We start from the raw sequence: 21,127 nt of genomic DNA, 5'->3' as shown, positions 1-21,127 counted from the left end.
AAGAGGGCTGCGAATATACCTTAAAGGTAATACTTTTAGAGTTGGACAGGAAATGCAGCTGACAGACTGATACTAGTGAACAAAAAGGAAACTTCTTCCTACACTTCTGTGTCAAAAAACTAAAGGGAAAACAACATGCATTTGGAGAGTTATGAAGTTTTACAGAGATATTCAGTCTAAGGATGGACATCCTTCTCGAAAGAAGCTACTTGGGCAACATAGTGAAAAGTTTAAAAGAGAAGGAGAAACAATTGCAGTCCCAGAAACAGCTGAAAAAAATACTTAGGCCTTATACTTTAAATGAAATTAATATAATCTAGAGCATACATTTTGTTGTTTGTGACTGCACAAGCATGTTGGACTTGTATGAATTAACAGCACCGAGGAAATAAACGGCTTGACCATACAAGAGCTCCTGTAGCTGAGATCATACTTCCAACTAAACTTTTTACATTTCTTTAACCTACAGAGTTAGTGCAAGGTACAAGCTTCAAAGAATAGCTGAATGAACAGTCATGCCTTCCTCGGTTTTGAGCTTATAAAAAATGAATTATGCATTGTTTAAGTGTTAAGTGTATTTCTTCCATGCTCCAAACAATGTTTCTAGTACTAACAAATGCCTACCACATCCATATGATCTCTTTGTTTATGTAAAAACTTAAGCAATGCTCTCTTCAAAGGAAAGTTAGATACAGTGGATACAAAGATGATGTGCCAAACATCTACGAGAGTCGTGTCAGACAAGAAACTTGTCTAGACCTACAGAATAATAGCCCTGACATCACGATTTTTGCTGGTCTAGGCAAGCTACCTGACTTCTCACCCAGTGAGAGACACCCAGATGCACCACGATTCCTGCAAAGGAACAGTTCTAATCTTCAATAGCTCCACAGCTCTCATTGCAAACACTTCTTATCGCAAACAACTTAACAAATACAGAATAAGCATCATAAGACATACTTTTCAAGCCTTTATAAAATCCAAAAAGTCAAAACTCAAATGGCCATCTGAGTTACTCCCACAGCTACTGCAAAAACTCTGGATTCCCAAATCATCTGCAGTTAAGATAAAAAGACAGGTAGATTAAAGTACAAGAAAGGCTATTAAACTGGGTGTAGATATCCAAGTCTTAAGAGCAAAATCCTGAAAAGAATCTATGATTCTAAATTGGGTGTAGACATCCAAGTCTTAAGAGCAAAATCCTGAAGGTTGTAACTTCTCTCCAGATTTTTCCCCTGGGCAGAGCTGCGGGTTAACTTAAAGCATTTAAGCTGCAGGACTGGACCACCCACTTGGGTGGGAATTGCCACGGAGGGGATGAAAGCCTGTTCCCCACATAGACACTCACTCTTATCAAAGCCTTAATTTTGGGGTTTTGGAGACTACATTTATAGCTGCATACCTGGTTTTGTACAAAAGAGAGGATTTCAGCTTCAAATTTAACAGGTGCAGTGACACCCTGCAAATACTAACACACAGCTACCCAGATCTTTACTCTAAATTGTGTTGCTTCATTTCATTTCCTGACTAAGTCTTCTTTCATAGTCTGACAGTGACAACTAAAATGATGTAGTTAAAGTAATAAACAGGGAATTTTAAGTAGCCTGTCAAAATAAGTGACATTTATATCATCTTAGTCTTAAACTCTCCTGTAAAGTTCCATTCAAAGTAACTTCATTATACAATCAAATGCTAAAAGTTACCTTTCCCATTGAAAGATGCTGCATTATCTGTCACAGCAGTCAGCCGGCTCTGCATCCTTTCCAGCAACAGCACTTAGTACTTAACAACACCTGCTCCTTCATTAGGAAATACGCTTTTCTTGTGAGCAATTAAACTCTTTCAAAAGCATATCAAGTCCACAGAAATCTCTGACATTTTGTTTTTTGTCTGCCTGGGTATCAGCAAAACCAACAGGCCACTGACCTTCAAGCAAGCAACACACTTGGTCCAGAGGCTGGCAAGTGCTGTAACTTTAACAGATCTAAGGGAAACAGTAACATTGTAGAAGGAACTCTCCTTTAATTTTTCAAGGTAGCAGAGACAACCTAGTGATTTTGAATTTCTGCCACTCCAATTATAACAAAATAAAGAAATGTTTAATATTACACGATGTGAGACAATTAGAAAAAAAATGGTGAGGCAAGGCAAGAAATAAGTGGTAAAAAGAAACGCTACCAGGAGGGACCACTACTTAAAGTTTCATTCTTTCTGAAATTCCAGCAGTCTTGAAGAGTTTACAAATGTTGCATACTAAAAGGACTTCAATTTCTTTGCACTAATAGAAGCTTTTAAACACTACTTCCATGGTTTTCTAGGCTCATGCATCACCTCTGAAACAACTCTGATGCATTAAACATTTAAATCCCTCCTACTTGTAAAATAGATGCTTCCCCTTCTTGCGGAATATCACTGGCATCAGCCAAGACTTCTTACCACTTCTGTTTTAAGCTAGATGTTTATTAGAAGACCAGAATGGGGGCAGGTTTTCTTGCCCTTTGAAAGGGTTTTGATTTGTTACTTAACTAAACATGTTTGTACAGCTTTCTTCATATCTACAAGTCCTTAATCCACAAGATGTCAGTTGAAGCAATAATTATATTAATAAATTGTAGACAGTCTAAGAAGAAAAGAAAGATGGAGAGGCATTTCAAATTAACATGCTGTGAATCAGTCCTGCATCATCCTTTGTCATTGGCATTAGCAGCCTGCTTTTGCCTTTTAGTAATAATTTTCAGTGCATTTGACACATTTCATCTCACTCAATGCACTGAACCCTAATATAAGAGAACACCAGTTTGTCAAACATGCGTTATTTGAGGATGCATATCAGTTAATCTTGGGCGGCTGACATTGTCAAAGACAGCCATGCTGGTGAGAGCTAAAAACATGCTAGGCAAGGAGGAAAGGGGGATTATGCAAGAGCACAAGCGTGGCTGCTGAGGTACCACACCACCCAAGGCCAAAGCTCCCAAACTCCTTTCACTCCATTCTCCCCAAACCAAAAAGTCTCCCACACCAGTTCCAAAGCATTTTCACTCAGTTATGAAGTTCGAGAGCACATGATTAAATCTTTGCAGCACTAGGATGAATATTTGCAATTTAGGATATCCACATTGCTTTGCTGCTACGGACGTTACAGAGTGAAGTCCTAAAAGTTTGGGGTTTTTTTAAAAAAAAAGACCTAGCAAAACCCCATGTCAGAATAGCAGAACTTCTAGGGATGCCACAACATTTCAGTGTTTCTTACAGCTGCTTTGAGCAATTTAATATGTTAAATGCATTCAGCCTTCAAGAGAAGGACCAACATTGAAAATCTGGCCATTCTGGATACTTTGCAACTATGCAACATACTTTTAATTTTTCTCCCACAAAGTTCACAGGAACTGGAGACATGATCAAGTAATTATGCTGTAAATCCACTGAGATTAGTCTCCATTTCTGCTTTACAATTTGGTTCAAATCCAGATGTGAGCTAACACGGAAAATAAACGATTTATTATAAAACCAAAACTATTACTTCTTCAATTTATAAGACCATTTATATAATTTATTATAGTTATCTGAGATAAGGGAAAAAAAGGAATCAAGAGGACTACAGTAGCAGTAAAGGTATTTTCTACATATATTTAATATGAACTGGCTATTAAAAGAAATTTTTTAAAAAGTGAAAATAAACACTCCTCTATCTATTCTGTTTTACATATGAACACTATTAATATCTACTAACTTTTAAAGTTTTCTGCGTATATCTTTTTTTCTGTTAACACGTTTGATAGACTTACAGGTAATTAAAAAAAACAATTTTTTTATTGGCTTTATTTGACTTCAAAAAAACCCCCAAACTCTGAAAAATACAGATGAAGACTCATATGCAGAATGGTTTCTTGAACTACATAACTGATTTCTTCCAGACAAAGGGCTTCACATTAATATCCTTACTATTCATTTCTGCCACCTCATAAGACAGAAAATATCCACTGAGAAGACTCTTTCAAAAAGAAAAACATGCAAAATTCTCTCCCCAGGACCACCGTTTATTGCAAACAATGCTGAGATTTCAGTATTAAAAATTGCGTGCTCTTTAATGAGAGACTCCTTCATTTACCTTGAACAATTTTTATACACTACAAATTTCCAGAAATTAGCAACAACAGATATTTCTCTTATTTACAATTTCAAGGTAGAATGACATCTGCTAGTACACCAGTGCAAATGCTTCTCAGAAGGGCTTTGCTCATTCTGGACCCAACAAAGAACCAGAGAAAATACTACTATAGAAAATACTCTTTGCCCCAGCACATTTACAAAGAATGCTTTGCATCTGTAGGCCCTCAGGAAGCAGCTCACTTTCTTTGCAAGAAAGGCTGGGATTTACAACATGGCAATGCACTAATGCAAATCTTCCAAAAGGGAAGACAGTAAACAAGCGCTGATAGAACAGAAGGAAGATCCCACCAAACATTTTGAGAGCAATGCCTCTAGTCTGCAGTCCAAGATCTCAAAAAGTTCAGGTTAGACGGAAAATATTCTAACACACAGCACCCAATTCAGAATAAACTGCCCATGGGTTCAATAGCTGATAACATTCATTCAGAAAATGTCTCTGTTTAAGCAGCCAAGGATATCACTGAGCTGGTTTGTTTCTTACACTGGCGGCCCTTTCTGTTCTACAACACCTAGTAGTTTCCTGGAAAACTTATCCTCTAAACACAAGTGGTCCTAAAGCAAAATATTTTTTCTTCAAACTACAAAAAAGAAAAAAAGAAGCACCCTTTCCACCTGATCCGTGATTTAATTTATCTGTTGCACTGGAGTCATATCTGTTACCAAAACAGACAGAAACATTAAGAATAAAATCCAAGAAATATTTCTTTTTCCTGTTCTCCATCTCAAAAAAAAAGTTTGTATCCAAACAAAAGGTTAAAAAACATCATTGTAAACTCTATAAAAAGATATGTCACAAAAATTTTCATCCTGAATCAGGTAATGTTTGAGAAAGGGATAACGAAGCAGGCACTGTATAGCAGAAGGTGGCTTATGTAGCCCAACCTTAACTCCCTCATAAGAAACCAATCTCCCAGCAGGCACCGGGAGGACATTTTATTAAAGAAAAGTAAAGCAAAGAATAGCAGATTTGCATTGCTGGGTATAAAGAGGATGCAGAGATTTTGTTTTACAGTCTTTAGTAGACAAAAGGTCCCCTTGTTCATTGCTTTGCACCAAGGTATTAACCTAAGTCTTTATAGAAAGACGGGGATTTCGCCTTTCGAAACCAGTGTGTGAGAATAGGGCATTGGTGATACACTTAAGGGAAAAAAGGCAGTTCTACAAATGAGCACTTCCAAGTACCTGACACAGAGTGGAACAAATACAAATCTAAGACATTTAATGCCTGACTAAATGGAAAATCTCAATTTTATTTGAGTGAGTCTTTAGGTCAGGATTTTAATGCAGAAATGGAAGAGAAGAATTCAGGTACACTTTAATCTGGACTGCCCCAAATAGATTATTTCAGGGAGAAAGAAACTGCATCTTTAGCTAATAGTGTGTGTATATATACATATATGAGGAACTGTAAGGGAGACACCAAAAGTGTTTCCTCTTTTGAAATGCAGCCAGCATTTCCTCTGCGGACCTGATGAACATACAAAGTTAAGAGCAGAAAAACATAATTAGCTTGACTTCCATTAATACCCAGTGTGGTAATTGTCAATCTGACCAATGCTATACATAAAATTTCCTCCAAATGTGGTGCCGAGGGGGCTAGGTTTTGCCTGTGACTTCCTCTCCTGCTTGCACAATTGCATCATTAGATTTTTCAAAAATAAAACCTTTCACCCCTCTCATGCAGCTAGCTGCATCAGCTTTAGAACATACGTTCACTTTGCAAACATGCCAACATCTTGTGATGGATACACTGACAAGTGCTGACACTGCTATGAAAAACTGATGCTTGGCTACTAGATTTTGTGACAATGCCAGAGGAAAAAAAAAATTGCTAATTCTTTTCCTCCCACCTCCTGTGGAAGACAGGGAATTTGAAAATGAGATATTGAAAAAGAAAACAAAAATCAACAAGTATCCACAATTAAAAGGAACTCTAAATACTCTAGAACAGAGCTTTAAATTTTGCATTTCATTCATCCTCTAATATCAGGAGCCACAAAAGGAAAATGCCTGCTTCTTCTCCTTCAATCAATACAATCCCTTTAGAGTCAAAGCTTCAAACATTCACATAAAATATTAGTGTTATATATTTGCAGTAGATAAACTGAACCAGCAAGGCAATCAATCAATTTTCAATTACTTGTGGCAACCTGATAAGATGATAGCGTACACACTAACAACTGACAATGGTCACCTAATGAGCAATGGTCACCTACCGCCTTACGGTAGTCATGAGCCCCTAGGGTACATAATTAATAATAGCCATTTACAGTCATAAATATGTATTTCCACATCTGTCTTCACAAAGAAAGTTTACATATAGTAGACTGAGATATGCTCATCACAAAACTATCCAGGGTAACTTGTTTTTGCAAGGACCAGACATGGCTTCTTTTATTATGGGGAGGGAGTTCGTGAAATGCTTTAGTAAAATTACAGGTGAAGCAAGATTTATTTCTTACTTAGTACATCACGGCATTCTTACATCCCAGTATTCTGAATAACATCATACTTACAACATCAAACTTCTGTGTGATGTTCCCCTGGACATCAAGTAAATAAACTTTGCCATAATGTGTTCCCAGTGCCAAAAACTGTAAAAGAAAGAGTCTGATTACACAAACACAAAGACACCACAACCAAAAGTACAGCGATGCTAAATGTTTAGCCGAATAATGATTAGGAATACTGAAGAAAAAAACAACTCAGTCCCTCTATGGACAAAGCTTATTTTAACTGCACCTAAAGAATAAAACAGGCCTTCAAGCCCATATTACTGTGATAGCCCAAGTTAGCTGTCAGAATGAGTCATGAGGATCCTCATCCACTGACAACTAATGGTGTGTCTGCGGTCCATACACACTGCCTGATGGACTGTGGCAGCAAATTAAAAATGCAGCATGAAAGAAAGGACCAACATAGACCTGAAATGGTTCCTGGATCCTTTCTGCAGCTTTGTTTCAATCATAATGGTTTCCTTTAGGCTTTATTTTAAATTCTCCTTCATCATTAACATAAAACCAAAACACTCAAACACAGCAAAAGGCCACCAGCAAGCCACTGGTAAAATACTTCTGAATTACAGAAGGTCTCTGACAGTGCATTTGAGCACACAGATAACCACTGGGTTTGCTTTCCTTCATGTAGCAACATTCTTACATTGATCAAATGCAAGACAAAAACTCTTCTCCAGAAATCTCAGCAGTTTCATTGTAAGAAGAATAGTAGCAAAATAAAGAAATCTCCACACAAATACATGCTATCAGAAACTTATTTTGATACAAACAAGAAGGAAATTGATTCTGAGAAATCTGCTGTTAATTGAACCATGTGAACTACACCCAAATAGAAAAGGAAGAACTTTGGTACTACTTGATTTATGACAAGAGGTTTCTTTTATTCTTCTCTCCTTTCAGCATTACTCAAATAGTCTAGGCTCCTCAATTCTCTGTATTTCACTGCATGTGAGCATGCTTCATTGCAACCTATAATGAAATGCTCAAATTTACAGGCACTGCTAAGCGTGTCAGTCAGGCAGCACAATCTTTAAAAAATAACCTTACAGAAAGTCAAGGTTTAAAAGGATTTATCAAAATGGAATTGCTTAAAATGAAATTTCAGTTCAGGCACTTAAAATATGAAGCTACATTAAAAGGAGTCAAAAAAGGGGAAGAAGGGGTTCATTAGAAATTCATCCCCTGCAATGCCTTTCACTCCTGCAAGGTTGCCTTTTTTCAGGAAGAAAAAAGTCCCCCGGGTAAAAAAATCAATACTGGTTAATAAAACATCAGGTGTGCAGACATAACTAGGTATGACTATTCCACTGCACAGGCCTGCTTGAATGCACCAGGTGCCATGACGATTAGTCATCCAGTGCAGACAGCAAGCCTGGTGAAAATATGATGCTTTAGCAGCGCAAAGGAAAAAAAAAATAATTCTGGAGGGAAATTAGTCTGAATACAGAAGCCAGATTTTTAGGATTCCCAGCAAAGTCAAACTGCTTTAATTAGAGGCATATATTACACAGTACTGTATCATTTTGCCAATGAAGACTCTTAAGCAGGGCTCTTCCCGCTCTTGCAGGGGCCAATAAAACCCCCAACAAAACAACAAATAACCAAATCACAACCAAATCAGAACAAAACAGAAAACAACCTCATAAAACCTATAACTCAGCTTTATTTTCAACCTCTCTGTGTTGTATGAGATCTATTCCTAAAAGACTTCAGTACCTGGTTTCTAACAATATTGATCCTTCTCATGCACAGTGTATCTAGTTTTCTGGAAAACTAAAAGTGCTGGGATATTTAAATAGCTGTCCTGCATTGTCCCTCTTTTTGACAGTATAGTACTAAAGCTCTATCTGTGCGCATCATTACAGAAAAATTCCATTCATCTCTCAGCTTTCAAAATTTACCTGTGGCTCAGAAAAAAAAGGTAACGTAAACAGGGCACAGACCACCATGAAATGCCTGCCCATTTTCCAAATATCTGTGCAATTCTAAGTTGTCAAAAAGCATTTTAAAAAGACTTATTGTTTTCATTCGCACGGTTAAAATACAAGCTTCATCTTAAGAGCCTCTTGAGCCATGGCAACAGTCCTTTGAGTAAAAGAAACACAGCAGAAGTCAATCTAAAAATACAGCCAAATAATATAGATCCCTCAACAATAACTGATAAGGAGCTACTACCAGCTGTGAAAAATTATACATTCACAAAACAGCTCTTATGTTTTAGATATTAATAGTTACTTGACAAATCATTAACTTGTATTTTCAGATGCTTCAGCATTCCTCAATATTTTAAATGTTGAAATGAGAAGAAAACTCAGAAAATAAAAAGCAATTGCTTAAAGCAGTAAAGAAACACGTGAAGTTTCTTCATTGTATGAACTAAGAAATATTCTTCATAAAGTTTCTTTACTTTGAATTGACCATCACTTTCTCCTTTTATTGTCTTGTATGTTTCAAACCTAACCAGTACCACAGAACGTGCATTTCCTTCTTGTTTTTAATATATTGAATCAGAGAAGAGCTAAATGACATCCCCTTGAAAGAAACAACCAAAAAAAAGGAATATTGTAAATACATTCCATTACACTGTACTAATAGAAACTTAGCTGTCTTCCACAGCTGAATATATGCTAAGCTAGCCCCTAGCACGATCAAGTCCACCTTCAGTGACTCAGGCTGTACAAATAAGCGAAGTATATGCCAATTTCCTTTCTGAATAAAAGAAAGTTGGCAGCACTCCTACACAGATATACACCAATGCATTATAAGCACAGTTAAATACATAAAACCAAGCAGAAGTTCTACCTCTGCCACAGTCAAGTAATACCTTTTCATGCACCGTCATGCAGCTGGCTGCATCCTTCTGGAGAATTTCAGTCACTCCATTAGAAAGCCGTTCATATTTCAGCTTAGGTTCTTCTTCACTCTCATCTTCCTAAATTTTTATGAGTGTAAGGAAAAGGGTGCAAGAGAAAAAACAAAGATTTATAAGTTTATTTCAAATAAAAAACAAATACCCCCAAACCACCATACAGCAACAAGCAAAGATGGATCACTGCTATCTCTCAACAGCCATTACAATCAAAAGCCAAATTTTCACATTTTTATCAATGGAAGGAGCTTGCGTTGTGCTTTTTTTGCTATTTCTCTTTTTACTCCAAAATTCCAGGTGCAAACAAAGACTGTGTAACAGCATATTAATTTAGCTGTAAGAGGCACTCAGTTGATACCTAAAAAGCAGGAAAACATGTACATGTGTACTTTGTTACATAAAGTTAGTCATTCCCAATTTAGAAGAAAAACATAAAAAGGATGGATGTGAAAAAACAGATGATGATAAAATAAAGTGCCACTGTAGCCACAATTAACTTTAAGCTGAAGCACGCAGGTTACAAGAAACTTCAAAACCTTTACAAGATGCTGCACCTCTGTAGGAAGGATAGAGGCAAAATGCTGTGAAAAATAAAAGGAATCCACTAGCAATAAGTTAATTGTATAAACCCCACCAGTGGGTTTATGTTTAAAAAAAAAAAAAGAGTATAAATATGTTTTTGCAAAACTATTTGGGAAAAGGATTTGGACACAGCATATTCCTATGGATCACCTATATCATCTGGATGTTAGTAACTCCCTGGTAAATGTCAAAGCTTTCCTCTGATTTTCTTTTCAAGCATGTTACGTATTATCACTTGATAACTACTTAGATGCAAAGGATGCATCAATAGCACTTGAGTAAAGAAAAAGGAGATTGAGCTAAGAAACACAAGCAACAAATTCCTTGATCAAAGAACACACAACATGTTTATATCTTAGGAAAAAAAAGAAATCCAAGGTGCAAGCCAGTTTGTACGGATGGTCTACTGAAGTACAAGAGATTTCATATGCTTCAGTAAGCCTCAGTTAATACTCTACATGCGTAGACATACACAAACCTGTATGTATTCCTTGGTCTTCACTGCAAAACTGTACACCTGCAATAATAGTCTTCTACACTCACTATCAGTTTTCATGAACACATTGAGTGTATTCTCAACATAAATAGTCTTTCATTTCTAAGCAACAAGGATATGCCAGTGCAGTGCTCTAGTAAAGGACCTTCCCACCAAGCACTGCCCTCTAATCCCTAGAGTAGAAAATAAAAACACACAGTGACAGCCTATGGCAGAAGAACTATATTTGCGCAACATTTTCCTGCAGCTAATGATATGAAAAAAAAATGGTAGAGAGATATGTTAACAAAACAAATTTTGTTTCAACTGCCTTTGGAGCACTAAAATCAGTCTTTCCTGAGTTAAATATTACAGCCACTTACTATGCACACCACCATCACACAAGATAATATGTATATACCTTCATAGAAAACACATAAAAGCAATGCAGGACCTATGGAAACTTCCAATAGTTAGCCCCATGACTATGTAAGTATACTGCAAAGAAAGTTCTTTTTAAAATGTTATTTGAGAGTTTTAAGACAGAATACAAATGAGATTAATATAGGGATGTCAACAGTCCATGACGTAGCAGTCTGAAGTGAAGTGTCAAAATGTCCACAAAGAAACAATTTTATTCAGTAAATCTAACATCAAAGTTGTTACTAGACAGAATGACAATGTCAAATTACAGACCTGTATATAAATCAGCCAAATTCCTTGTGCCCACAGGTCCTTAATAAATGACTAGAGGATAGAGGGAGGAGTTAAAGTCAAAGAAAAAGACACACATGTGATGGCAGAAGGGCATAAGGAAGCATGTGTCCATTTTACAGCAATTAATACATTACTGCATTTTATGCATTGCTTACAAAGATTACACTTGAAATGCATGGGCAATCATTGAGTAAATTCATAAAACTAAAAACTGAACTCCAGTCATCTAGTTTTTATAAGATCCCACGTGTTGCAGGAGTCTGGACATCAAATGTGCAACCAACGTGAAAAGTTAATTCTGGTCTCTTAAGTAGTTTGCATAAAAGCATTCATCCATGGACCATTAGATAAAGTTACTGTAAATAAGATTTGCCTGTGATATTTATGAGTGAAAACTAAGTAATTTTTCCTGCACATGCATATACAAAAAATATATACTTTACAGAGTCAGTGCACTGAAGCATTCTGTCAGGCTTCAGAAAAAATAAATAAAATGAAAACTTCAAATATTAAGCACGATGATGTACCCATTTCACACTTTCTTGACAGGTATCTTTTATGTTAAGTGAAAGTCAAGCTAAAAAGTGAATTGAAATGGGGTGGGGGAACCTTGTTGAAAACAAAATTAAATAAAAAAGGTGACTTGCACAAACATAAGATTTCTCTACTGCTTCAGATTGCCTTCATATACTAAATTCATTTGATGATCGTGTATTCAGAGTATCAGAGTTTAATTATTTTAAAGGTATTTTTCTAGCAGGAAAACCTTTTATGCCATCTGAACTTCTAAAGTAAACAGAAGCCAGTGTTAATAAAAAGCAAATCAATAATTTTTGTTAAATTTTAATAATCCTGAAAACCCACAAATAAAACCATCAGCAGTCTGAGTTGAAATGACAGTTAGCTGCGTTTCTATGACAACCTAGAGGAACAGTACAAGTCCTGACTTGCACTAAAGCTAAGATATAAACAGAGTGACATTTACCCCATACAAGAAAACTCACAGCTTTCCTTTTTCAAGGGAGGGGGAGAAATCAATTTCTCAACAAACATGGATTTTCACTAAGCGTATGGCACTTTTAATTAAAGACAAGTCCTTTAAAACATCCTAGAGGATTCTAAACATTTGAAAATAATTTTTTTAGTACTGCTTCTTGTCCCACCTCTAAGCAATTCTTCTGTACTTTCTGCCTAAGAAAAAAAAAGGCAAACCAAAGCAAGCCCAACAACACTGAATTTCAAAATTCTTGACAAATATATTAACAGGAAAAGAAATATATACCACACAAAATGTGTAAAGTGGTCCACACATGGCAGCCATAAATTCTGAAAGGGAAGAGACCCATATTGCTGACCGGACAAAGCTATCTTTATGGTAGTGCAAAACAAGTAATGACCATTTTTGAATCACAGGGGCAATAAACTGAAACTAATATTCCATTTAGTCTTAGTCTTTAGCACTTGTCTTTTACTTCCGAAGCCAACAATCAAATTGCTGTAAAGAACCTGTAAAGAACAGGTTTTCATAAACACTTCTTTGAAAGCACATTTCCAATTGAACATAGTACTCTAATTAACCAGTCAGACTAATACAAATCCATTCCAACTAAGAGCTCTTCCATTTGTCATTGCTGAACTCATGAATTGAAAGCAAATTCTTTTTCCCACACTTAACACGTAGTAGGTCTGAAACCTGCTACCAACACTTCCTCTGGAGCAGATTTACAGAACTGAGGTGAGCTGCAAATGCGCAATACGCTCTCAAAAGGCCAGTGCCACTCTGAGGCCTGCTCATCTGCCTTTCTGGATGCAGGTTTGCAACGTTCTTCAGATATTCTGCCCTGTCTTTCTCAGCTTTGCCTACAGGAACAACTGCAGTGGAATTGCGAGTAGAACCTGAAATCGGTCCTTGAGGTGAAAATTTCCAGAAGGTATCCATAGATAGGATCTGTGGAGTTATTCCATTAGCCCATATTTGCTCCTGCAGCAGAGGATCTGCCCACAGGACAGCCTGTCACATGAACTACATGCTCTATTGATTGTGGATACTCTAATTACGTTACGGGCACTGACAGCGAAGTGTCATCCTTCCTGCACAATTTACCCTCCAAGTTTTTCAAAGCCTTTAAGGAAATAAATGGTGCACACATTAGCAAGTGCCCTTCCTCTTTGCTTCACATCTTCTGTCCAGTCCCAGCTAGAATCCCAATTACTATAGGTGGCCATTCCAGCCTTGTTTATGCCTGGATGTTTTGACCCTGAAAAGCATTTAAACTTGAATACAAAGATAGTCAAGGTCCATCACTCAAGCAATTTCAAAGGAGTTACACTTACACTTATACCCCACTGCAACAAGGCCCTGGTGTCACAGGCTTTCCTAAAAGGTCATGGCTTGAAAAAAAGACGACACAATAACCAACCAGCCACAGCTAACTTTCTTTTTCTTCCCATGCTCTCTTTCAAGTCCAAGTTGATTTCAGAGATTATAAGAAAAACGTTAAATTAGCTCATTTCCTTAAAGGCCATTACAAGTGCTCTGCCTCTGTGTACTTGACTAGATAATGTCCAGGACACTCTGAAATTTTATTAAAAAATAAAAATAAAAAAAAGAAAGAGAAAACCCCCACTCTACTGCCTTGTTACTGCTAAAAAGTGAAAAAAAGTCTACTTAGCAATCTGAAAGAGCAGCTTCTCTTGACATTTAATACAGGCCAGATCTTTGGAAACCCATGTACGAGCTTCTAGAAAATCACCCTTTTAACTTATTTAAACAGTCATCATTATCACACAGAAGAAAAAAATTAAACTAGTTACAGCTCCAGAGTTATTCCTTTACAAAGAACATTAAAATCTCCAGTAGAACCAAAAGCAAGTAGAAAGCAAGTCCATTTGGTTCTGAGATAAAATATAGGTTCACAGAACACCCTGTTATGCAAAAACAAATCCTTAGTGCTCTTCTGGGGGCAGCTTCACTTATTACAAAAAATCAACAATAAATACAATAAAATAAGAACACAAAAAGCCCTCAGGCCCCAGAACGCTGTGTCCAGGGAGAATTACTTCTCTTCTTTATGTACAGAAACTCAAAGTAAAGCAAAATACCAAGCAGAACTCAGTTGCCAAGATCACCTATTACCTTTTTGGTCCTGACACCTTGACTTGATCAAAAGCACAGCCATCTCCAATTGTTAATTTTTTAATGGAACTGATGTCTTAACCAGGGGGGCGGATTGGTTGCCTTGGGTTTGGTATCAAGGGCCTGTGGGACAATAGGTTGGGAAGAATCTTTTCTCTACAAATCCCCTAATTGACATAGGAACAATAAGTACCTATCCAAGCATCTGGTACCCCACTGAGAAGCGAAATGGGTGACTTCCAATCACACTGCCATGAAATATTCATCTTCTACAGGGATTTATATTGCTGCCTGATGCTTAGGAAGGGTTTGCAGATGGCCTAGAATCACCATGCCTGCAAGGGCAGGACCATACCAGGAAGGTTGTGCAAACCTCAGTTCAGACAAGGGGATCCACCAAGCACCTTACAAACTAAAATAACTGCTGCAAGATTTCCACAAGGAAACAAGTACTACCCAACGGAAGTTACAGCTATTTTTTTTTTTACTTAACCTTCACCTTACTAGTGCACCTAGGAACACTACCACATGTGTCATAATGCCTCCTTTGGCCTGGTACAGAAATGATGATTGTTTTCAGTTTTTACCTCCTCACATTCCAATCCCAGACCTTTGACAGGAACCAGCTATCTCCCTTCAGTCAGGGTCAAGAGATGCTGAAGCACTGATTTATAAATGAACCTGACTCTAGGTTTGCTAAATCCTACTCCCCAAATTCTTCAGAGAAAATACCCTGGATGATACATCATTATCTTGGTAAAAGACCTGATTAAGTCTTGTAGAACACTTGCAGGACAGCACAAAAGAATGCAGGCTTTGAACCCCATACAAATAGATGCTTTGTACGTATAGTTTTGAATAAATGTTACAATTGTTTGGAACAAGTACTAAAAACCTATTTGGGTTTCCAGCCTGTACAAGAATTAGTTTCTATTTTGCAACTACTGCTACACAAGACAACAAAAAGCAGGAAGGTAGAGATTTCTAAACCATGAAAACAGATTTGTGACAGGCTGCTGAAAATATTTTGCCCTGATTCTATGGTAAAAATATAGTAATGTTGGTTCAACAAAGGAGGAGAAGTGAATAATCTCTCATCCAGTTCCTTTATGATTCCTCAAAAGGCAAAATACCAATACTTTTCAGCATATGGCTGTAAAATTGGCAAATATGGATTAGGATGTTAAAATTTCACACAGCAGTTTTCTGTTCTTCTCATGCATTTTCTGCAGAGATTTATTTAATACCTTGACCTCTTTGGGAAAATGCAGATACACACCGGGAGCAAGGAATTAAGATGATATGGCTGCCTGTGAATATGTATCAAAATGGGCTGCATTCACAGAATGAAATGACACACAGATGAAAGGCAAAGGAGAAGGCATTTTATTTCTTTGCAGAACTGTTGTGGTATACAGAATGTCACACTATATCTGTGGAACACCAATTGAAGACTCACTCCTACAGGTCTGAAGGAGCTAAGGACCAGCCAAGTTGTGAAGCAGAAGTAATGCAAAGATGCACGTGAGCAATCAATATAAAAGGCATGTTAAAAAAAAAAACAAAAAGTCCACACAGTACAATTTGGTATCACTTTGACTGTCATCAATTTGTTTCATTTTACTGGTAGTTTTGTGCAGTCAAAGCACACCTGAAAACTTTCAAATCTTCAATGTTCAAAAGCACAGGATCAGTCCATCCACATCCAGTGCACAACACAAGAGGCAGCACAAGATAGGCTGTTTTATCTTCCATGTCCAAATCCAATTCCAACACTGAAAAATCCAAACACGGTTCAAATCTCAATGAAACTACGCATTTGTACTTCTATTTTCCTTTTGCTGAGTAAGGAATTTGGGCAAACATTTGTTTCCCCTGTGAACACTACTCAAGCAGCCCGGTTGCCACCTCGTGATGTACTGCATAAGAAAACTCTACAGTGCAGTTTTGGGAACAATAGTTTTTAAATTTCACCCACTCAATACAGTGGAAGAGCTAGATGGCAAACAAGTGGATTTCCCTGCTAGTTTCCTTTTTCCAGCCCAGAGTGTTATTCCATTTAGAGGAATAGATTTAGTATTTCGGAAAAGCCACATTTGCATACTCTGTTAGCACACTAGCTTTGCAATTGCATTTAATTTATGTAGCATGCGCAGCAGCATTTTTACTTTTATGCATTCCACCACACACAGATAGAACAGCACTCCTGGTTAATATTAATAGCTCATTAAATGAAGTATATACTTTTTACTCAAAACCAGAAGATATTAAAAGAATATAGCAATAATCCATTTTTCCTGCAAGTCAATCCTCTGACGATGTATATTACAATGTTGGTTACTAGTGTCTGCAAACTTGTTTTTCAAATTAATGTATGAAAAGATTTCATTTAAGCTTCAATAAATAATTTACTATGCTCATCCTACTGACTCAAATTGATAAATTACTTGCATGATACATTTTCTCATTAATAAGGAGAACTTTCTACTTGGAATTTACATATCTTTTCCTTCCATTCTCTGCATTTAAGAGGCCAAGTTCACTTAAAGCCATGTAGAGGGAAGCAATCTCTTGCCATGTTTCTCACATATATGAAACAGAACATGCTTTTAAAATATTTTTCTCCCATTTTATATTTTTAAACAACTGGAAGAGAAAAATGGCAATCTAGCGTAGAGCTATTCAATAACAAGGAGAAGAGGCATGATGAAAAGTACTTTGCAAAAGGTCAGACAGGAGACACAAAATGGCAAGTTGGACTAAGGTACACAAGCCATATCTACTTTTCAACCATGCGTTTTTTGTTGCAATGGTGATGGCCCTTCAAAAGCTACTCGCCTCAACAGAACTCACCTCTTCCAGCCCAATGCTCCACACTATGTTAAGAGAACGTTTTGATGGAAACGGAGTATGACAAGGAGCTTTTTTTACCAGATGCTTTATTTACTTGAAATGATTTAATTGCTTTGACCTAATCCAGACCCAACCTACAAGACTAAGGTCTGGAATGCACTGAAAAAGAAAAGAAAGCATGAAGGATTTTTAGTTGCCTCTTTTTAAGGCTTACACATTTACTGTGCTCCTGCTCTGATCAGTTTTCAAAACCTTAAAGAACGAAACTGCTATCAATTTCAGTAGTAAAACTGTATCAGTAAGGGATACTTCTAAACCACCACAAATTCTTTGAGCATTGGGTTAACCAAGAATTTCCACAATACTTTCCTGTCTACAAACTGTCACAGAATTTATTAATATAGTGTTTAAATAACTAATCAATAAATATATCCCTTTAACAGAGTATCAGTAATAAAAGATCAGAAAATAGGCCACAAAAATATTAAGAGCAGGAGACAAAAATGGAAGTGCTAGAACGGAAACGCATGCAACACTGATGACTAACACACACAAGCACCTATTAAAAAAACCCCGAGCAATGCACATAATAATGCAACTTTTCTAAAAAAATAATAAAAAAAAATTAATAACTTTTTCCAGAAAATTAACATCTGCACCCACCTGCCCTTTCTTTTTGTGATTTCCTTTAGCAGTATAAACAAACAAAAAATTACCCTGTAGTGTAGCACCTACAAGAAAATCAGTGAAATTTCTTACATAGTCACAGGATCATTTCATGGCACATAGAACTCATTTTATGATTCCAGTGACGCTTGTTCTTGATAAGGTGATGCCTGTAAATAAGACACGTACTGGAGCAGGGCAATCTGCTCATTGCCTCAACAGTAAATCAGAAAGCAGAAGACAGCTTTAACAATAACTTAGTAAATTCCAAGATTACAACTTAGCTCTGATACCCTATGAAGTCAGAAAGTTCTGGGGTTTGATACATTATTACTTTAATTTCATCAATAGCTCACAATCACAAATGGGGCTTGAAAACCTGCCTTGACTTCTCAAGAGTAGCAAATTATTGCCCCATTTTATGGGAGGAGAGAGCACAGGGCTCAGAGGCACACAGGCAGAAACAGAGTATAATTAACCTCCATATGAAAACTGAGATTGAGACAGAAGTTTTAGGTTCCAAACATTTTTCTGCAACTTGCAAGTTACTTGAGATAACTGTTAGTAATTTATGCAGAGGATCAATTTTCCAGGGTGCAATACATGCTTTTATCAATACAAATTAAGTCTCATTGGGAATGTTTTATATACTACATATTCTGTGAAAACATAAATAACATTCACCTGACCTCACAAGATTTCACAGTGTACATAATGAATGGCAAGTGCCACACTGTGCAACTACAACACACTGTAAACAAATGCACTCTCCAGCAACACAGTGCAGAACAGCACGGAGGTTCAGGGAAACTCAAGTTAGCTCTTAAGCAAGCTTTCTTTTGAATTAAGAGATACAAAACCAGTTCCTTTCTTCACAGAATGCAAGCAATTTATGGGTGCATTTCATAATATATGCACTACTGTATTCTAACTTTTCCTTGTCTTAAATTAGAGAAGATAATTTGTTCTAAATTAAAATAAAAATTTGTTTATATCACTCAACAACAGCCCATTAGGTAATCTAACAGGATTCTCTCATTAAAAGCAAAACTTTCAAAGACAAAATTACAAGCCCATCAGTAGCATCAACTTGAATGCATGAAAAATACCATTGTGCATCTCACCTTACCATCATGTTGCACTCCTACTGAAGAAAGCTTTACTATGTACTTATACATTCATTAGTGTTATCTTTTGGTAATTACCCAACAAAATATAAGTATGTGCTGGACAGCAAACACCTCAACTCAAGATTTTACAAATGCTGACACACTGCATGAAAGAAAATTAATTTGAAAACAGGAATTTGGATTCAGGTTGTACATAATTTATGCAGATCTTTTTACCTCCACCATTTACAAACAGCCAAAAGTCAGATCACTTTGCTGTCTATTTTTAAGATCTCATCAAATTTGACAAACCATACATGCAGCTCCAGGTGCTGTAACATAAATTAAATAGGCCAATGAAACCAGATTGTACTAGGATTTTTCAACCAAACAAACCTGCTAAGGCTCAGCCCCAAATGCAGCACACTTGATGATTAGACAGGGCTGGGAGAAGTAAAGCAAATATACTTCACAAACATAACTAAAAAAACCAGCAAAACAAAACAATCAAAACCAGCAGATAGAAGAACATAACTGTGCTTCAGGACTGCAGAAGAATTACCCAACAATCAAGTAGGTTTTTCTCTTGAGAATTAAAATGTGGTGTTAGATAAACTACTACTTCATCATAGTATAACATATAGCAATCTCAAGACTTAGAGCGAAGCCATCAGTTTAATCTTATCCCTGACTATACTTCAAACATAGACAACATTTAGACTTTAAAATTCTACTACTATTTTTGGTTTCTACCTGAATGATCATTAGAAATAGACTGAGTGATGTAAACACTAAGATTGTGAAAACAAAGAAAACCTTGACAAACTGGAACCCATTTATAATTCTGCTGTAAATACTTATTTAATATGGGCTGAAATATTGAAAGACCACTAAAACAAGTTCTCTCTTGCAATAGGCCTTAAAGGAAATAAAAACATCTCAGCAGGTAACTATCTGCGTTCCCTACCTTGTAAATGTCAATTCATGAGAAGATTACTATTGTACTAAATACTCAGTTATTGCTCCGTCATTGTCTATATGCGCTTTACATCACAAAGCAACATCCAGAATAAAACTATTTCACACAGGGCAAAAAATGTCTGGGCCACGCAGCTGTTCCACACAGCAATTTTAAAGGGCCAAAGAAACCTCTGCTTCTCACCAGGAATGCCCTAGAACGCCACGGCAGGCAGCCACTCATGAAAGACAGGGGGGAAAAAAAGTTATCCCATGAGGAACAGAGCCACCATCTTCTGCAAAAATATTTTTTACAGAAACCATCACTGCAGTATTCAGTGTCTTGGAAAGCAGGATTTCTGCCTGATTAGTGCTTAAGCCCAGATCCCAAGCATGAAGATTAGTCCCTAGGTAAAGAACAGAAAATCTTCCTAACACCAAGTCCATTAAAGTACTGGAAGCCTAGGAACCACCTTCATTTAAACAGGTAATGAGTGAAAGCACTCAGTCAAGGTAATATGCTGTTCTGTATTATCTGCCCTTGCTTGTGGCCACAAATGAAGCCGCTCAACCACCCCACACCACACTAAAATCAATATTTCTTTCCAGATCTCTCACGGTTCCTTCAATGATGGCAAGTTTGGAGTTAGTACACTGCTGTTGAGGGACAAATTCTTGAACCTTCTGTAGCTCCCTTTCTCTCCTTAACCCTGGTCCACTTTTTCTGGCATCTACAGCAGGGTAGGCAGACCTCTCCAGAACATGAGACAATTTTTGACAAAATGTCACTTCAAGAATGAAGACTCTACAGAACATGATTAAATCTAAACCATGAAGTTATTTTAATAATAATTACTTGACTGTAGTATTACTGCATATATAATTATACTGACAATTAAATTTTCATTTGATCAAAACAGAAGTGCATGCACTTAAATTTGTCTCTCAACGTTTATTTTACTATATTGGGGCGATTGAGGGGTTTTTCTAAATACAAAAAGGCTTCTAATGGCAAATCACAGCTCCTTTTTAATAATTTAAGCCCAGATTAAAATTTCTTGCTACACAGTATCAGCA

At 36.8% G+C, this 21,127-nt stretch overlaps 1 protein-coding gene across 2 annotated transcripts in view; it reads right to left on the bottom strand.

The window, feature by feature from the left end:
* Positions 1 to 21,127, bottom strand: part of VPS41 (VPS41 subunit of HOPS complex) — a 101,634-nt gene that overhangs the window by 76,222 nt on the left and 4,285 nt on the right. For both annotated transcript variants that reach the window (XM_069859794.1, XM_069859795.1), the window contains exons 3-4: positions 9,511 to 9,618; positions 6,687 to 6,764 (exon numbers count right to left, since the gene is read on the bottom strand). In XM_069859794.1, the coding sequence (XP_069715895.1) occupies positions 6,687 to 6,764; positions 9,511 to 9,618 (186 nt within the window). The remainder of the gene's footprint in view (positions 1 to 6,686; positions 6,765 to 9,510; positions 9,619 to 21,127) is intronic.

The sequence above is a fragment of the Phaenicophaeus curvirostris genome, chromosome 6 (assembly GCF_032191515.1).
Source record: "Phaenicophaeus curvirostris isolate KB17595 chromosome 6, BPBGC_Pcur_1.0, whole genome shotgun sequence".
NCBI lineage: Eukaryota > Metazoa > Chordata > Aves > Cuculiformes > Cuculidae > Phaenicophaeus > Phaenicophaeus curvirostris.
This window is presented reverse-complemented; position numbering and strand designations above follow the sequence as displayed.